This window comes from Ooceraea biroi, chromosome 10, assembly GCF_003672135.1.
Source record: "Ooceraea biroi isolate clonal line C1 chromosome 10, Obir_v5.4, whole genome shotgun sequence".
Lineage (NCBI taxonomy): Eukaryota > Metazoa > Arthropoda > Insecta > Hymenoptera > Formicidae > Ooceraea > Ooceraea biroi.
In genome coordinates, this window is record NC_039515.1 from 2,102,164 (window position 1) to 2,114,431 (window position 12,268).

Here is a 12,268-nt window from a genome sequence, read left to right on the forward strand (position 1 = left end):
GATTTTTCGTCAAATTAATTATTCGATAATTTTTTTCTATTATAATTTTTGCTCTTTTTTATTTACACTTTTATTTTCATTCGCCACAGATTATAACATAGAAATAATATGTATAATAATTATCGCGTTGTCAATTTTGTGCATCGCGTCTAATAAAATATTTATTTCCAAGAAAATTCGGTTTTAGTCTAATATTAATGTCAATAAACGTAGGAAAGTTTTTCATTTGAAAGACGGAACATTGTTTCCAACTTTAAGCCTTAAACAATAATCTCTCTCGTAACTTTCTCAGACAGTACCGAAGATCCGAAGGCCTAAAACTTCTGGAACTCCTGTCGATCGTCCGGCGCGAGTCAAGCAAGAGGAGTTTCAATCTTCGGCTAATATTCGACTCCGTTCTAAGGTCCCTCAATCCGATCGAGATCATCTATTTCTGCATCTCTCTGTTCTGGTACATCACGATCACGTCGCTGCTGAAGACGCCGCTTCTGCTCATTCGGGAATTGCGAGCCTTGAAGTCGCGGCACAAGCATTACTATCCAGACACCCTGACGTACATGCTGTCATGCTACTTTCCCCTGACGTTTCAAGCTCTGCGAGAAGCAATATCCATCAGCTGGATCGTCCTGACGGCGCCCAAGGTCATCATTGAAGAGCTGTTCCTGAAACATCCGCAGTCGAATCAGCTGCAGACTATCTCGCCGTGCGGCAGGAAGGTGGTAGCCTGGTCAGACGAGGTGGATATCGAGCTCGTCCGCAAGATCTCAGGTGTGTCCGGCGCGACGGAAACGGAGGTCCTATTGGCGGCTACTGTGGACGCCCTAAAGGAATATTTCAGATACTCGAGCGTCAGCATGCCAGACGACGTACTCACGACCGTGAAGTATGTGAGTCAGCGGGCGGTGTTCCTCAGGAATCACGAGGCCCACGGTATCTTCTGTCTTGCGTTGCCCACCCGGACACCGCTGTTCCATGACGATCTCATCGAGATACTGCAGGTGAGAGATTTCTTGGTACAATTGAATGTATTAAGGTCGTTTGATAAATTCTATCTCAATTTAAAATCTCTTTTCAACATTTTTTTCATATTTCGTTCCAGATTATTCAAAAGAACGTTCAGGAAGCTAGAGCCAGGCAAAGAGCGATCTATGCCATCACGGCGGCGGAGACTTCCTGTGGTGTGATCTCCTCCTGCATACCGTCCATCATACTGAAAGTGCTTTTGAATCAGTTATCGAAGAGGTATTCCCTGTGTTTGACGCACGTAGATGGAGATCTGCCCGTGGAAGGCGTGGACGCGGTGATTTACTGGCGACCACCGCAAGGAAACTGCAGTATGTTATTTCAATATTTCCAAAACTTGCAATTGGAAAAGTTCGTTCCGATCGTTTAAAGAAACGTAAAAAAATTTCTAATTTTATGCGTAAATTTTTAATTAATTACACGCGCTTTTGTTCTTTGTTTTAAGATTCCATCTTTCTAAAAAATTCTTAGAGAAGTTTTTTTAGCAGAAGAAAAGAAAAGTAGGCTGTAGTAATTCGAATTCGTTGAATCGTCACTTTACCTTCATTACACCGTGCGTTCCCTCCGTTGCGTGACGCGCACATATTACATTATATTACACGTGTATTATTTCAGACATGTCTATGACACTGCACAGGCGTGGGAACGAGGTACGCCTCGGTATAATGGGGGACGCGTTAATCGGCCCGCAGCACTTCATCATCGCGAGGACCTTCCCGAAAAGTATACGGAACCTCGCGAGCATTCTAGGAGTGCCGGGCGCGCCGAGCCGAAGCCCGAGTCCGAATCCATTGAATCCAACAACGTCGCCGGGATACTAACACGATAATCCGTGCCTATCGCAAGAACCAATGGGGAACAATCTCAGGCTTCTTCATTTTCAATTTTTCTCCCTTCGCTTTCCCGACAGTAACTGATCAATCTTGAGTCGATGTGTGATACTTGATAGCTTTATATTTCTCTCAAAAGGGATACATATAGTTGTATGCTCGGCAAACGGGATTGACGGCGTTAGGCCACTCCTTTTAAATAACGATTCTACGTTCTTATACATCCTTATGTCACATAAGAACTTACGTCACCTAGTTCTTTAGACAAGTACCTGAATAATATTGAAGTTTGAAATTAGACACACTCGCGTCGTAGAATGGGACGCGTTTACATCTTCATACTATCGTATAACTGATATTTAACGCTACGGTCGTATCACTATACGACTGTAGTAACGATTGAATAATTAAATTAAACCGAACTAGATAATTCAACAATTTCTGACTGACATGTTCCTTGTAAAATTGCACGTTTCATCAAAAACGCTTACACACTTTTTTTCTAGTAAATGTTAATATATATTATTAACGTAACATATTTAATTAACTACTTATCTAATCTTTGGATTGATAACGTCAACGCCAATTCAAAGTGGAAACATTTTTGACAAAGAATTATCACAAATAAACAATGTGCATAAGAACAATCATTTATAATATCTACGGCGGAGATGTTACGTTGGATCGCTTAATACTTAAAATATTTCATTGTAAGCTTCTGTTTATACATCGTTGACGTTGATTCGCTAGTAAAACGTATAGATGTATACATTTTAATCTCTCGTGGAAATAAATTTTTCCAACGCGAAATTTCTCGTGATAAAATATATTTTTCAACTATTTAATCCTGCTTTATAATAAGGCCCTTTGTGCTAACAGGGAATTCTAATTTCATTACTACTTTCGTTCAATTCAATTCAATTAAAATTAAATCTGCCATATGCGAATCTGTTGCATATGGCAGATATTCGCAAAAAGCGCACTTTAAGTAGAAAGAAATTTCTATGTATATATCAATGTTCTACGTTAACTTCTTTCCTCATTTAAGCAGAGGACTATCAGAGGCACAAACAACTTAAGTGCAAAGGAAATATTCTAAACAGTACGCTGATGCGTATAAGACACTTTTGCTTTTTTTTTAAATACGACACTCGAAAATTTTGTTACACGGCGGCTATCGCATTGCTCATTTGACGTTAGTACGGATGTGAGATTCATACGTTAGATCAAAATTTTCCTGAGTAGATGAATAACGGTTCTATTCTAACTTCGACATCAATACTTGCGCGTGTTTAATCCATTAAAGACCATTTATGTAATAAAGATTTTTTATAAAATCTAATTTGTGTTATTTTTTTCCTTTTCTTTTCTCTTTCACTTTTCTCGTATGAATCGAGTGAAAATTATTTTTATCTTTGTGGATTTTAATTGGCCTAGATATCAGAACATGATGATTCTTTTCCAAAAATGCACGTTATTGTTACTTAATTTTCATTCATTCGAAAGTTGTATCCCAAATTGCGATATTAATAGATCGTTAACAGATTAAAAGTACAAATCAGCATTCAACCCGACCTATGTTAAGGAATCATCGCCGTTTGATCGTTCCATTTCAACCGGTCCGTTACCGAAAATCCTTCGATTCCTTGTGTATGGTATGATACCCATGAAGATGCCAGAGACGATGATCCAACCGCCAGCCGTGAGAAACGAGAGCTCCCAGGAACCCGTCATGTCGAAGAACCATCCAGCCAGCGGAGGTCCGACAAGATTGCCGATTCCTTGGCATAGCAACGTGAGACCGTAAGCAGTGGTAAATCTCTCCAGTGGGATCAATTCCACCAGTATAGCTGGAGTGAAGCTAAAGCTGCTAGCGAAGAAAAGACCGAAAGCTGCCGAGCTTATCATCAGGTATAGGTAATGGTGCGTGAACGTGGACATCAGCATTGTGGCGCCTCCGCAGGCTATCAGACACCAGGTGTAAGTCTTGCTGACGTTCATCCATGGTTGATCGCCAGCCCAGCCTAAAACGATCTGAAAGCGAGCAATAGTAGCGTGAGAAAATTTCTCATTAAAAAAAAATTATATGAAAGTAAAATGTATATGTTCACTGAAGCCAAACGTATGCGCACGTAGCGCCAGTATAAGATCTAAGATTACCATTCCGATGGTGTTAGTGATGCCGATGATACTGAGAAGATTAGCGGCGTCGGATTCGGCATAACCGTTCCTAGTGAGATGTTCCGCGAGGTAGAAGTAGGGTACGATAAACCAGGTGAATAGCAGAATTGTCGACAGCGACATCAGCAAAAAGTGTAACTCGAGGAACATGGAAAAATCCAACATGCCTTTCAGCAAGTCCAGCAACTCATCATACCATTTCTGTCGCAGAGAGAGGTCCAAGTACAAAAGTTTAGCTAAGTCTCATGAACTTGCTTCCTCTATTACAATCGTGCGTATTAATGCCGTCTAATGCGCTTACATTTAATAGCCAAAATGTCTCTCTTAATTTCAATATTTTAAATAAATTATGTTAAAAGCCAATAATAATTTTAATGTTTAAGTTATAACTCAGGAAAAATATTTTACCGTTTATATAATTAATTGTACGGTTTCAATCTTTCGTAAAGATCGACGAATCGTGATTTGCGAAATATTTCTGGACATCGAACGGCATTAATGCATTTAATTGCACGCAATCTGACACCTGTTCGTTCTCCTTAGCCAATGTGATCATACTGTTTGTGTAGATATTGGGACAACTGCTCGCCCTCAGCCTGTACTTGCGTAAATTCAAGGAAGCGCCGCGATACATGACGGAGTTCCTGTGCACTCTGATGTCTTTGAAGTAGTGCGTGTTGGTACTGAATTGTCGTCTCAGCCAAGGTAATGAATCCGTCCGAACAACATTGGCGGGGGCTTCGCTCTGATAACGCTTCGATACAGATTTCTTCCTCTCCTGCGGTGCAATCTGAAAAAGATCAATCAATGAACCACAATTCTGACATTCAAAAACACAATGGAGAATAATGATCTGATTACCGCGTGCGGAACATCCCTGGCCAACAGAGGGTTGGTTTCGTCCATATCCTTCTTGGACATTTTTTGAACGCACACAGGTTTCGCCGAAACATGAATCGTGCAGATATCCTTTCGTCTCTCGTCGATCACTTTTGATTCTGTCGCTCGTTTCAGTCTTCATGAAACGTAATAAACGTTTAATAAATATTAGCGATATTGCAAATATTGCAATAATGTAAATGTGTGTTCTATCAAACAAGTATCGAATAATACAATTATACGAAAATCTTGAAAAAATTCCAAGAAAACGGAATTTAATGCAAAACAAACGTGTGACAAAAAATGATTATTACCAATCAATTAAAAATAGAAAAAATCAATTAAAAAAATCAATTAAATCACTAAAACCTCATTGGCATAGTGATGCCGCTTTTATTGCAAATCTCCCCCGACGAGTCTTGTAGCTGTTTGTCAGACAAGCTTCTGCACAACAGAAGGCTAGGATAATTCTCTAGGATGATGGTATAAAGCCTGGAGTCGCAGGATTTCAGCACTTCTAAAGGCACCTGAAATCTCATAGGTCGAATTTATACTCACATGACAGTTTGCTTTTACAGTAGCTGGAAAATCGAATTCCAGAAGATCGCTCCACCTCCTTGTCGGTCTTACTCACCTTCTCGCTTCGTTTTACGAAGGTCGGCAGATTGACGACGCTTCTGAATGTTGTTTGTTTCTTCGCGTCATCGACAGTCTCGGTAATCGTGCTCAGATTCGGGAGGAAGTATTCAGGTGCGGGTTCGCTCCGTAGCAGTCTTCTGAGCTCTTCGATGTCCGGAAACTCGTCGGGTGAATTCCCGTCGGATTTCGCAACGTCCGACCGGGCATTCGACTTCCGTACGGTCGCTTGTTCTTGTTTGCGCTGTTCCAGTATCCACCATTCCGGGTCTCTCATTACGGCGCCCGCGACAATCATGTTGAAGAACGTGCCGGCGAGCAGCAGACAAGCGCCGCGCCAGCCGTACTCTCTGATGAAGTACGCTGTCATCGGGGCGTAGACGAAGGTGCCGATGCCGGTGCCGCACGCGCCGAGGCCTACCGCCAGCGTACGTTTTTTGTCGAACCAGAAAGCGATGCTGACCACCGCGGTGACGTAGCACAGACCTAAACCAAGGCCCGCGATCAGGCCGAACGTCAAATACATCAGCTCGATGGTGTTGCAGAAGGTACTTAGAATGAAGCCCAGTCCGGATATCAGGCCGCCGGCGATGGTCATCTTCCTACATCCGTAACGATCTACGAGGGCGGACATGATCGGACCGGACAGAAGCGGCACCGCCATGAACAGTGAGCCGATCCAGGCGGTCCTGGACTTGGAGGCGCCAAACTCGTGCAAGAACTCGATGTAGAGTAAACCAAAGCTGAAAGATACGCCGTCGGCCACCATGGAGATGACCAGTGAGGCCAGGACGACCACCCAGCCCCAACCGCCATCGGGTACTTTAGGCTTCTTGCGCCTCTTCTCTTTTGAAGTGGAGCTCGATAGATCGTCCGATCTATCGCCGATGGAGTCTCCAACTCGCTGATCCGCCGTCGTCTCCGGCTGTAAATACTCTTCGCAAAGAACTTTCTCGATTTGACTTGGACTGTTTGTTGGACGGTTCAGTTGGGCTGGCTGGGTCGGTTTGAAGGGTTCAATCGCGTCCCCCATCGAATCGGGGCTGGTTCGAGGTACGCTGGAACGCCTCGAACTGATGTCGTCCAGGACATCGACGCTTCTGCAATCGGAACTTGAGCAAATCGTGGGACTTCCATTTCGCCATCCGACCAACGGTGCCTTGCGCGGCTGATGATGATTGCTCTGGCTTCTCCTTGCATTTCCCTTCTCAGCGGCGCTCACGGGGCAACCGTCGTAGCGATTGTTATTATTGTGATTATTCTCGCCGTTTCTGCGATTGTCGTCACATTCCGCTTCAATCTCGCGCAGGCCATTCTCGTCCGACGGCCTGCTGGCCATTGCCTCTCTAGATGTAAGTGGTGGTCGAGTGAATCCAACGACGCCGCCAGCCCTTTAGCCCCTGGAACTCGCTGGGCAGATGTCTACCCTGTCCTCCGGTTACCATAAGGACCCGCGGGGCGATCCTTGATGATTCACGGAACGTCGATTGCACGGAACTCAGCATGCACGCACTTTCTGGTCGCTCGAGTTGCTCGTTCTGCGAAAGAATTTTTCATGCGATCAGTAATCGCGTAAGTGCGTCGCGCACTTGGCGATGGATTTTCTCGAGTAAGTCATCGATCGAAAACAGTAACGGGAATAACACCTGCCAAATAACAATAATCGAGCTTATTAAATCAAACAAATAAGTTTCTAGATCGATGTCGCAAAACAGGAAAACAATTGAATCACACGCCTCGCGAAGGAAATCACGTGTTTGCCCGTCCAGTCTTCCGTGCAGTCTCCATCATGAATGTCGCGCGCGCGATTTTTGACGAAAGAATCGAAAACAAATCGAACACGAATTATCATATCTCGCATCTGGACTCCGCAAATTTTCCGTAATGGAATTTCACGAAGATCACGATATCGACGCGGCGACGATGAAAAAGCGCGCTGGCCTTTGTGCTCAATCCCGTCCGCGTGTTAATATAAAAAGCACCGTCAATGCGCGAGCGCGAAAGAAAGGAACTCCCGAGGCTTTTTCGCGTGCGTACGTAATACCGTCGTACCGACGCATACCAATACAGATGTACAACGATACGATAGAGCGATACAAGCGATAATCCGATGAAGATAGGAAACCAGTAATTGCTCATGATCGAGGTGATACGAATAGCGCATGTAGCGATCATCTTTATACGGATGTGCGTGGAATAGCTTTTGTGACATGCGTTAACGAGCGAACAATTATAACAGATAAATGAAAAGGAAATTAGATGAAGTCAGTCCGGATTATCAATCAATGAATAAAGCGAAGCGTGTGACCGCTTAAATCGACTGCTCAATATACATTAATAAGAACGAAGCCCATCAAACTAAAGCTGCAGTACAATAACTCAATGGTAACATGTAGAGAAAGAGAAAGAGAGAGAGAGAGAGAGAATATATCGTACGTCACTGAACATTCGAAATCTTTTAAAAGTAGACGCACTTATTATTAGAGAGCCCCTCGTCGCACGACGCTCTAATAATACTTTGACATTGCATAACTTATCCACTTCCGACGTAAGGCTAAAAACTATTTTGGCAATTGGCAGTAATGTAGTATTTATAAATCTTACGAAACATCAGATTAAATCTTCATTCGTTAATCCAACGACTAAACACATCAAGACATCTCTTCTCGAAGATAACAATTTTCTTCTCCAAGATATCAACAATTTGAATAATAACGCGAGATGAAGATCTATTTTACAGTTAGGGGCTGTTATAGTGCACTAGTTTGCGCGCGTGCAGAACTCTCCTGTCAATCTTTCTCGCACAGAATAAACAATGTGGCGTATGAACAAACGTCAATATTTAACTTGAGATAAAAGATATAGATCGCGAGTACACTTTACTTCCACACTCAAAGTCGCCGAAACAGGGAGATTCGCAGGTAGTCACGATTAATTTATAATTTCAAGAGAGCACCGTTCTTTATGGATTTACACCCGCCGTCGTTTCAGGAGGGAGGAGGAGGAAATGAGTGAAGACTTTTAACTCGGCTAGCGCACGCGAACGTGCGCTTCGCGAGGATGATTGATGTGGATTACTTATATTAATCAAGTAGATTACATTTTTATAAACTAGGTCGCGAATTACAGCCAACTGCGCTGTCTGGCACGCGTATATTTTCCACGTGTGCCTAGGCAAAAAAGATCCGAAAGCCTATAGTTAAGAGCCGTCTAAGAGTCGCCACGAAGGGGCGTGATCGCCATGGAGACCGACCGGTCGATTTTCGTATGAATTTCGCCTCCGCTAATGCCTAAATTTAGCAAGAGCATAAAATTTCTCTGCTTTTAGTATTAATCACAGCTGTAGTTTCAATACAATTTTTATAATATTGATAATATGGATTTTATAATAATTCGGACTTATAAGCGAATTTATTTCCATGTATGCTTGAAACATGTTTGGGAATTCAGAGACAACTCGCCTGCACATAAAGATGATTCTTCACGTCAACTTTTACGTCATTTTTCTTTTTTTCTTTTTTTGAGAAAATAATGATCGACTGATGTAATCGCTCAATTTAGCAATCGACTTTCAGTAGTTTTGCGCGGTGCTCTTCGTAGAAAACTGTTAACTCCTCGATCTATCAAGCGATGAGATTAGCGCGGCATATTTGTTTTTCGATAAAAGGGATAAATTCAGCAAGGTAATTCTGATGCAATTTCGTCAAACCGCAGGTTTTTTTGCAGACTTAACTCGCATAATGCGAATACGCACGTCGCAATTTCGGATCGATACATCGCTCGCGAACCACCAGGAGTCATGCATACTTAAGCGGGATTTTCGTGGATAGCACATCTTGCTCAGAGAACACGAATACTCAAAACAGTCAAAACGATAAAAATCTTATCGTCAATTTGGACAGCTATCGCCTTTTAATCGAGATGCACTTGCCAACAAAGGCTCTTATATGCTGCGCTGATAGCGTCTTTCAAAACGAAAGCGAAAGCGAGAGAAAGAGAAAGGACAGAATATAATCGGAGAAAGTTATTCGATAAGTATTTATGTATGCAGGATAATTCAAGAAATATTCATATTAAATTTACATAAAAATATACATATATGTATATAATTATTTATGATATCGTATTATATAATTAGATATAATTATATAAAATTCTATGTAACCTGAGAATCCTGCGATGTTAGTCACACTTGTATGGAATTTATGAGAAATTTATGGCTGTCGCGAATATTCGACAAAGCTTCTAGTGAAACGAGTTGCGTATTGTCGATGACGATTAACTTACGTCGCGTCGCGCGATAGAGACAACTGAAGAATATAGAAGCATCCAAGGCCCGAAAATGAGTTGTCCACGCAATTATCGCTCGTTACGTCGTTCGCTCGGAAACACGATCGAGGCTTATTGTCTAAGTTACGTATCAGCGCGACTAAACGGGTTTATTCATCCAATGAACTTTTACGACTCTAGCTTCTGTTCGGAATTTAACGCGTTTTCACTGTCTGTTCAGACTAGTGATAAGGTAAAACAATGACTGGCAAAACTGATCGATGGATAAATGGAAAATATTCAAAACTAAACATTCTTTCCAAATTAGCGCACAAATATCACATCAATTGTTAAGATTGTCTTGCAATAAAAGTAGGCATCGAAATAAAACAAGTAATAACGGTAGCAAGTATTAACGACGACAGCGATGATAATGATAACGATATCTATCATTACGAACGTATATATAAATTTCTTGACTTCATTATCCTCGATACATACTGTAAGACTGTAATTAAACGCATCGAATCTACCGGCGCCCGAGGTGGGCGCCGAACGAAGGATCAAAAAAAGAAGAGAGATCAAAAGACCAAAAGATAAGAAAAAGAGCGAGAAAGAAAGATGGAAAAGGAATTCGGCACGCGCGCGCTGCTCGAGCCGAGCCGCGTCGCGCTGCACTCGCGCTTACCGACGAGCAGCTCGCGCAGATCGTCAGATCCGGGAAAGACTCGGCGCGGTTCGGCACGACGATCCTCGGCAACCTTCGGGAGATCTTCGGGAAAATCGGCTCGGGTCTCTTCACCGCGGTGACCGCGAGGATGTCACGCATTCGCCCGACGATCGCGCTGGGTGGCGTGGCTCGTGTTCTTCGTGATTAACGCGCACGAGCGGGTGCGCGAGACAGGACGGGATAAAAGCGCGACCGTCTCGCCTGAGGACACCCGGTACACTGGGAGAGAGAGAGAGCGCGAGGAGGTTCAGGAGCCTCGAGAATCCACGTCATGGGAAAGGTTCCGCCGTCGCCGTCGCCGCCGCCGCACCTGACTCGAACGGAGCACGCGTGTCGAGCTGTCCCTCGCCCCCGCATCCCGTCCTGTCTCGTCGCGCCACGCCATGTCTCCCCTCACTGCGCCCCGTCTCGTCGCGCGCCGAGTCGTGTCCAGACTCGACTAGCCTCGCCGTGCCTGGCCGCTTCGGCGGCGGCGACTCGTGCGTGCTCCTCACTTCGCAATGTCAGTTTGCAATGTCGCGCGGTTGGCACTTATCGAATACGCTAGGTTGTCGAAGCCGATAACTTGATAAACCAATGCGCCGGCACCGAAATAACGTAATTATCGCGCGGCACCGTTGTGCGCACGCACGAGCGTGTCGATGGTATCAGCGATTTCGCGCTACTGCTAGATACTGCTCCGAGAATCGAGCGTTTTAATAACACACTCGCACGTGGAGTCGAGAAATTGTTGAGACTCAAAATCGTGAATTGGACACGGCTCGGCATCGTGGCGCGTTTTACCACGGAATGGAAATTATCGGATTCGTTTTAATCTTATCGATCACCGAAAGGCGCGTCTCTTTCAAAGAAATTCATTTTGTTCTCCGCAATTTGCAGATATGTAGCAAAATACAGAGAGATAATTCTGAACGGAATGAGAGATTTTGTTTTGCATCGAAAAGATCGAATGCTTCGATACGAATTCGATTCTCCGACAACGATAAATAAAAATGGCGGAAACTTTCGAAGGATTCAAAATTAACCGAAAAGCGCATCTGCAAACAAATGTAACGCTCTTCAACTGTTGTCGCCAACAAAAGCGAGCGCGCGATGAGTACCGCGAGGCATATCAGATCGGAGATCAATTTGCAAACTTTCGTGTAACTCACGACATGCAATCGATCTAGATTTTTTTGCAAAAAATCGCTGATTTTCTTTCTTTTACTTGACGTACCGTTTATCTCTGTCACAAAGGTCGGTTCGCAGCGATGAGTAGCTTTTCATGCAGGGCGCAAAAATATCCGAAAACAAATGACCGATCGATAAAATTATCTCTGCTTGTCAACTGTGCGTGACGCGGTATGGCGTCCACCCGGCGCCATCTGACGCCATCTTGCGTCACGACGATCCATCGCCACTCGGTAATGAGGCAGGAGCACTAAAGAAATTGTCAATGCAAATTATATTTCCATCTTGCTTCATTTTTCCTCATTCTGTTCATAATTGAGGATCTAAAGTCATCGTTCTAATTCGTATCTAAAGATAATTGCAAAGAGCAAGGATATCTTTATGTAAACGTGTATCCAAGGTGACATCAGGAAAAAAGGACGGAAGTTAAAAATAAATAATTGAAATAAGAAAGCAAGGAACATATCATGCAATTCTTGTCTTCTTCTCGTCTTCAAGGGATTCGCATGGATCGCTGACAATGAATAGAAAATGAGTCTGCACGCTCGTG

General features: G+C 43.4%; 2 protein-coding genes across 2 annotated transcripts in view; one reads left to right on the forward strand and one right to left on the reverse strand.

The window, feature by feature from the left end:
• Window positions 1–3,184, forward strand: part of LOC105278449 — a 5,615-nt gene extending 2,431 nt beyond the window's left edge. The window contains exons 6-8 of the mRNA XM_011337554.2: window positions 293–998; window positions 1,100–1,334; window positions 1,639–3,184. Coding sequence (XP_011335856.1) covers window positions 293–998; window positions 1,100–1,334; window positions 1,639–1,844 — 1,147 coding nt within the window. The 3' untranslated portion in view covers window positions 1,845–3,184. The remainder of the gene's footprint in view (window positions 1–292; window positions 999–1,099; window positions 1,335–1,638) is intronic.
• On the reverse strand, window positions 1,961–10,828 carry LOC105278450. The gene is made up of 7 exons (XM_011337555.3): window positions 10,507–10,828; window positions 5,548–7,087; window positions 5,283–5,440; window positions 4,896–5,049; window positions 4,561–4,824; window positions 4,014–4,235; window positions 1,961–3,887 (listed from the first exon to the last, which is right to left on the reverse strand). Exons 2-7 carry the CDS (start codon window positions 6,886–6,888, stop codon window positions 3,429–3,431), a joined length of 2,598 nt encoding a protein of 865 aa, XP_011335857.2. The 5' UTR covers window positions 6,889–7,087; window positions 10,507–10,828; the 3' UTR covers window positions 1,961–3,428.
• Between the last annotated feature and the right edge of the window lie 1,440 nt (window positions 10,829–12,268).

Coding starts and splice junctions, on each gene's coding strand:
- LOC105278450 (XM_011337555.3), bottom strand. CDS start 6,888: ATGGCCAGCAGGCCGTCGGACGAGAATGGCCTGCGCGAGATTGAAGCG. Junction 4,236..4,560: donor TGGCTAAGGAGAACGAACAG/GTGTCAGATTGC, acceptor TCTCTGCGACAG/AAATGGTATGATGAGTTGCT. Junction 3,888..4,013: donor TCACTAACACCATCGGAATG/GTAATCTTAGAT, acceptor GCTCGCTTTCAG/ATCGTTTTAGGCTGGGCTGG.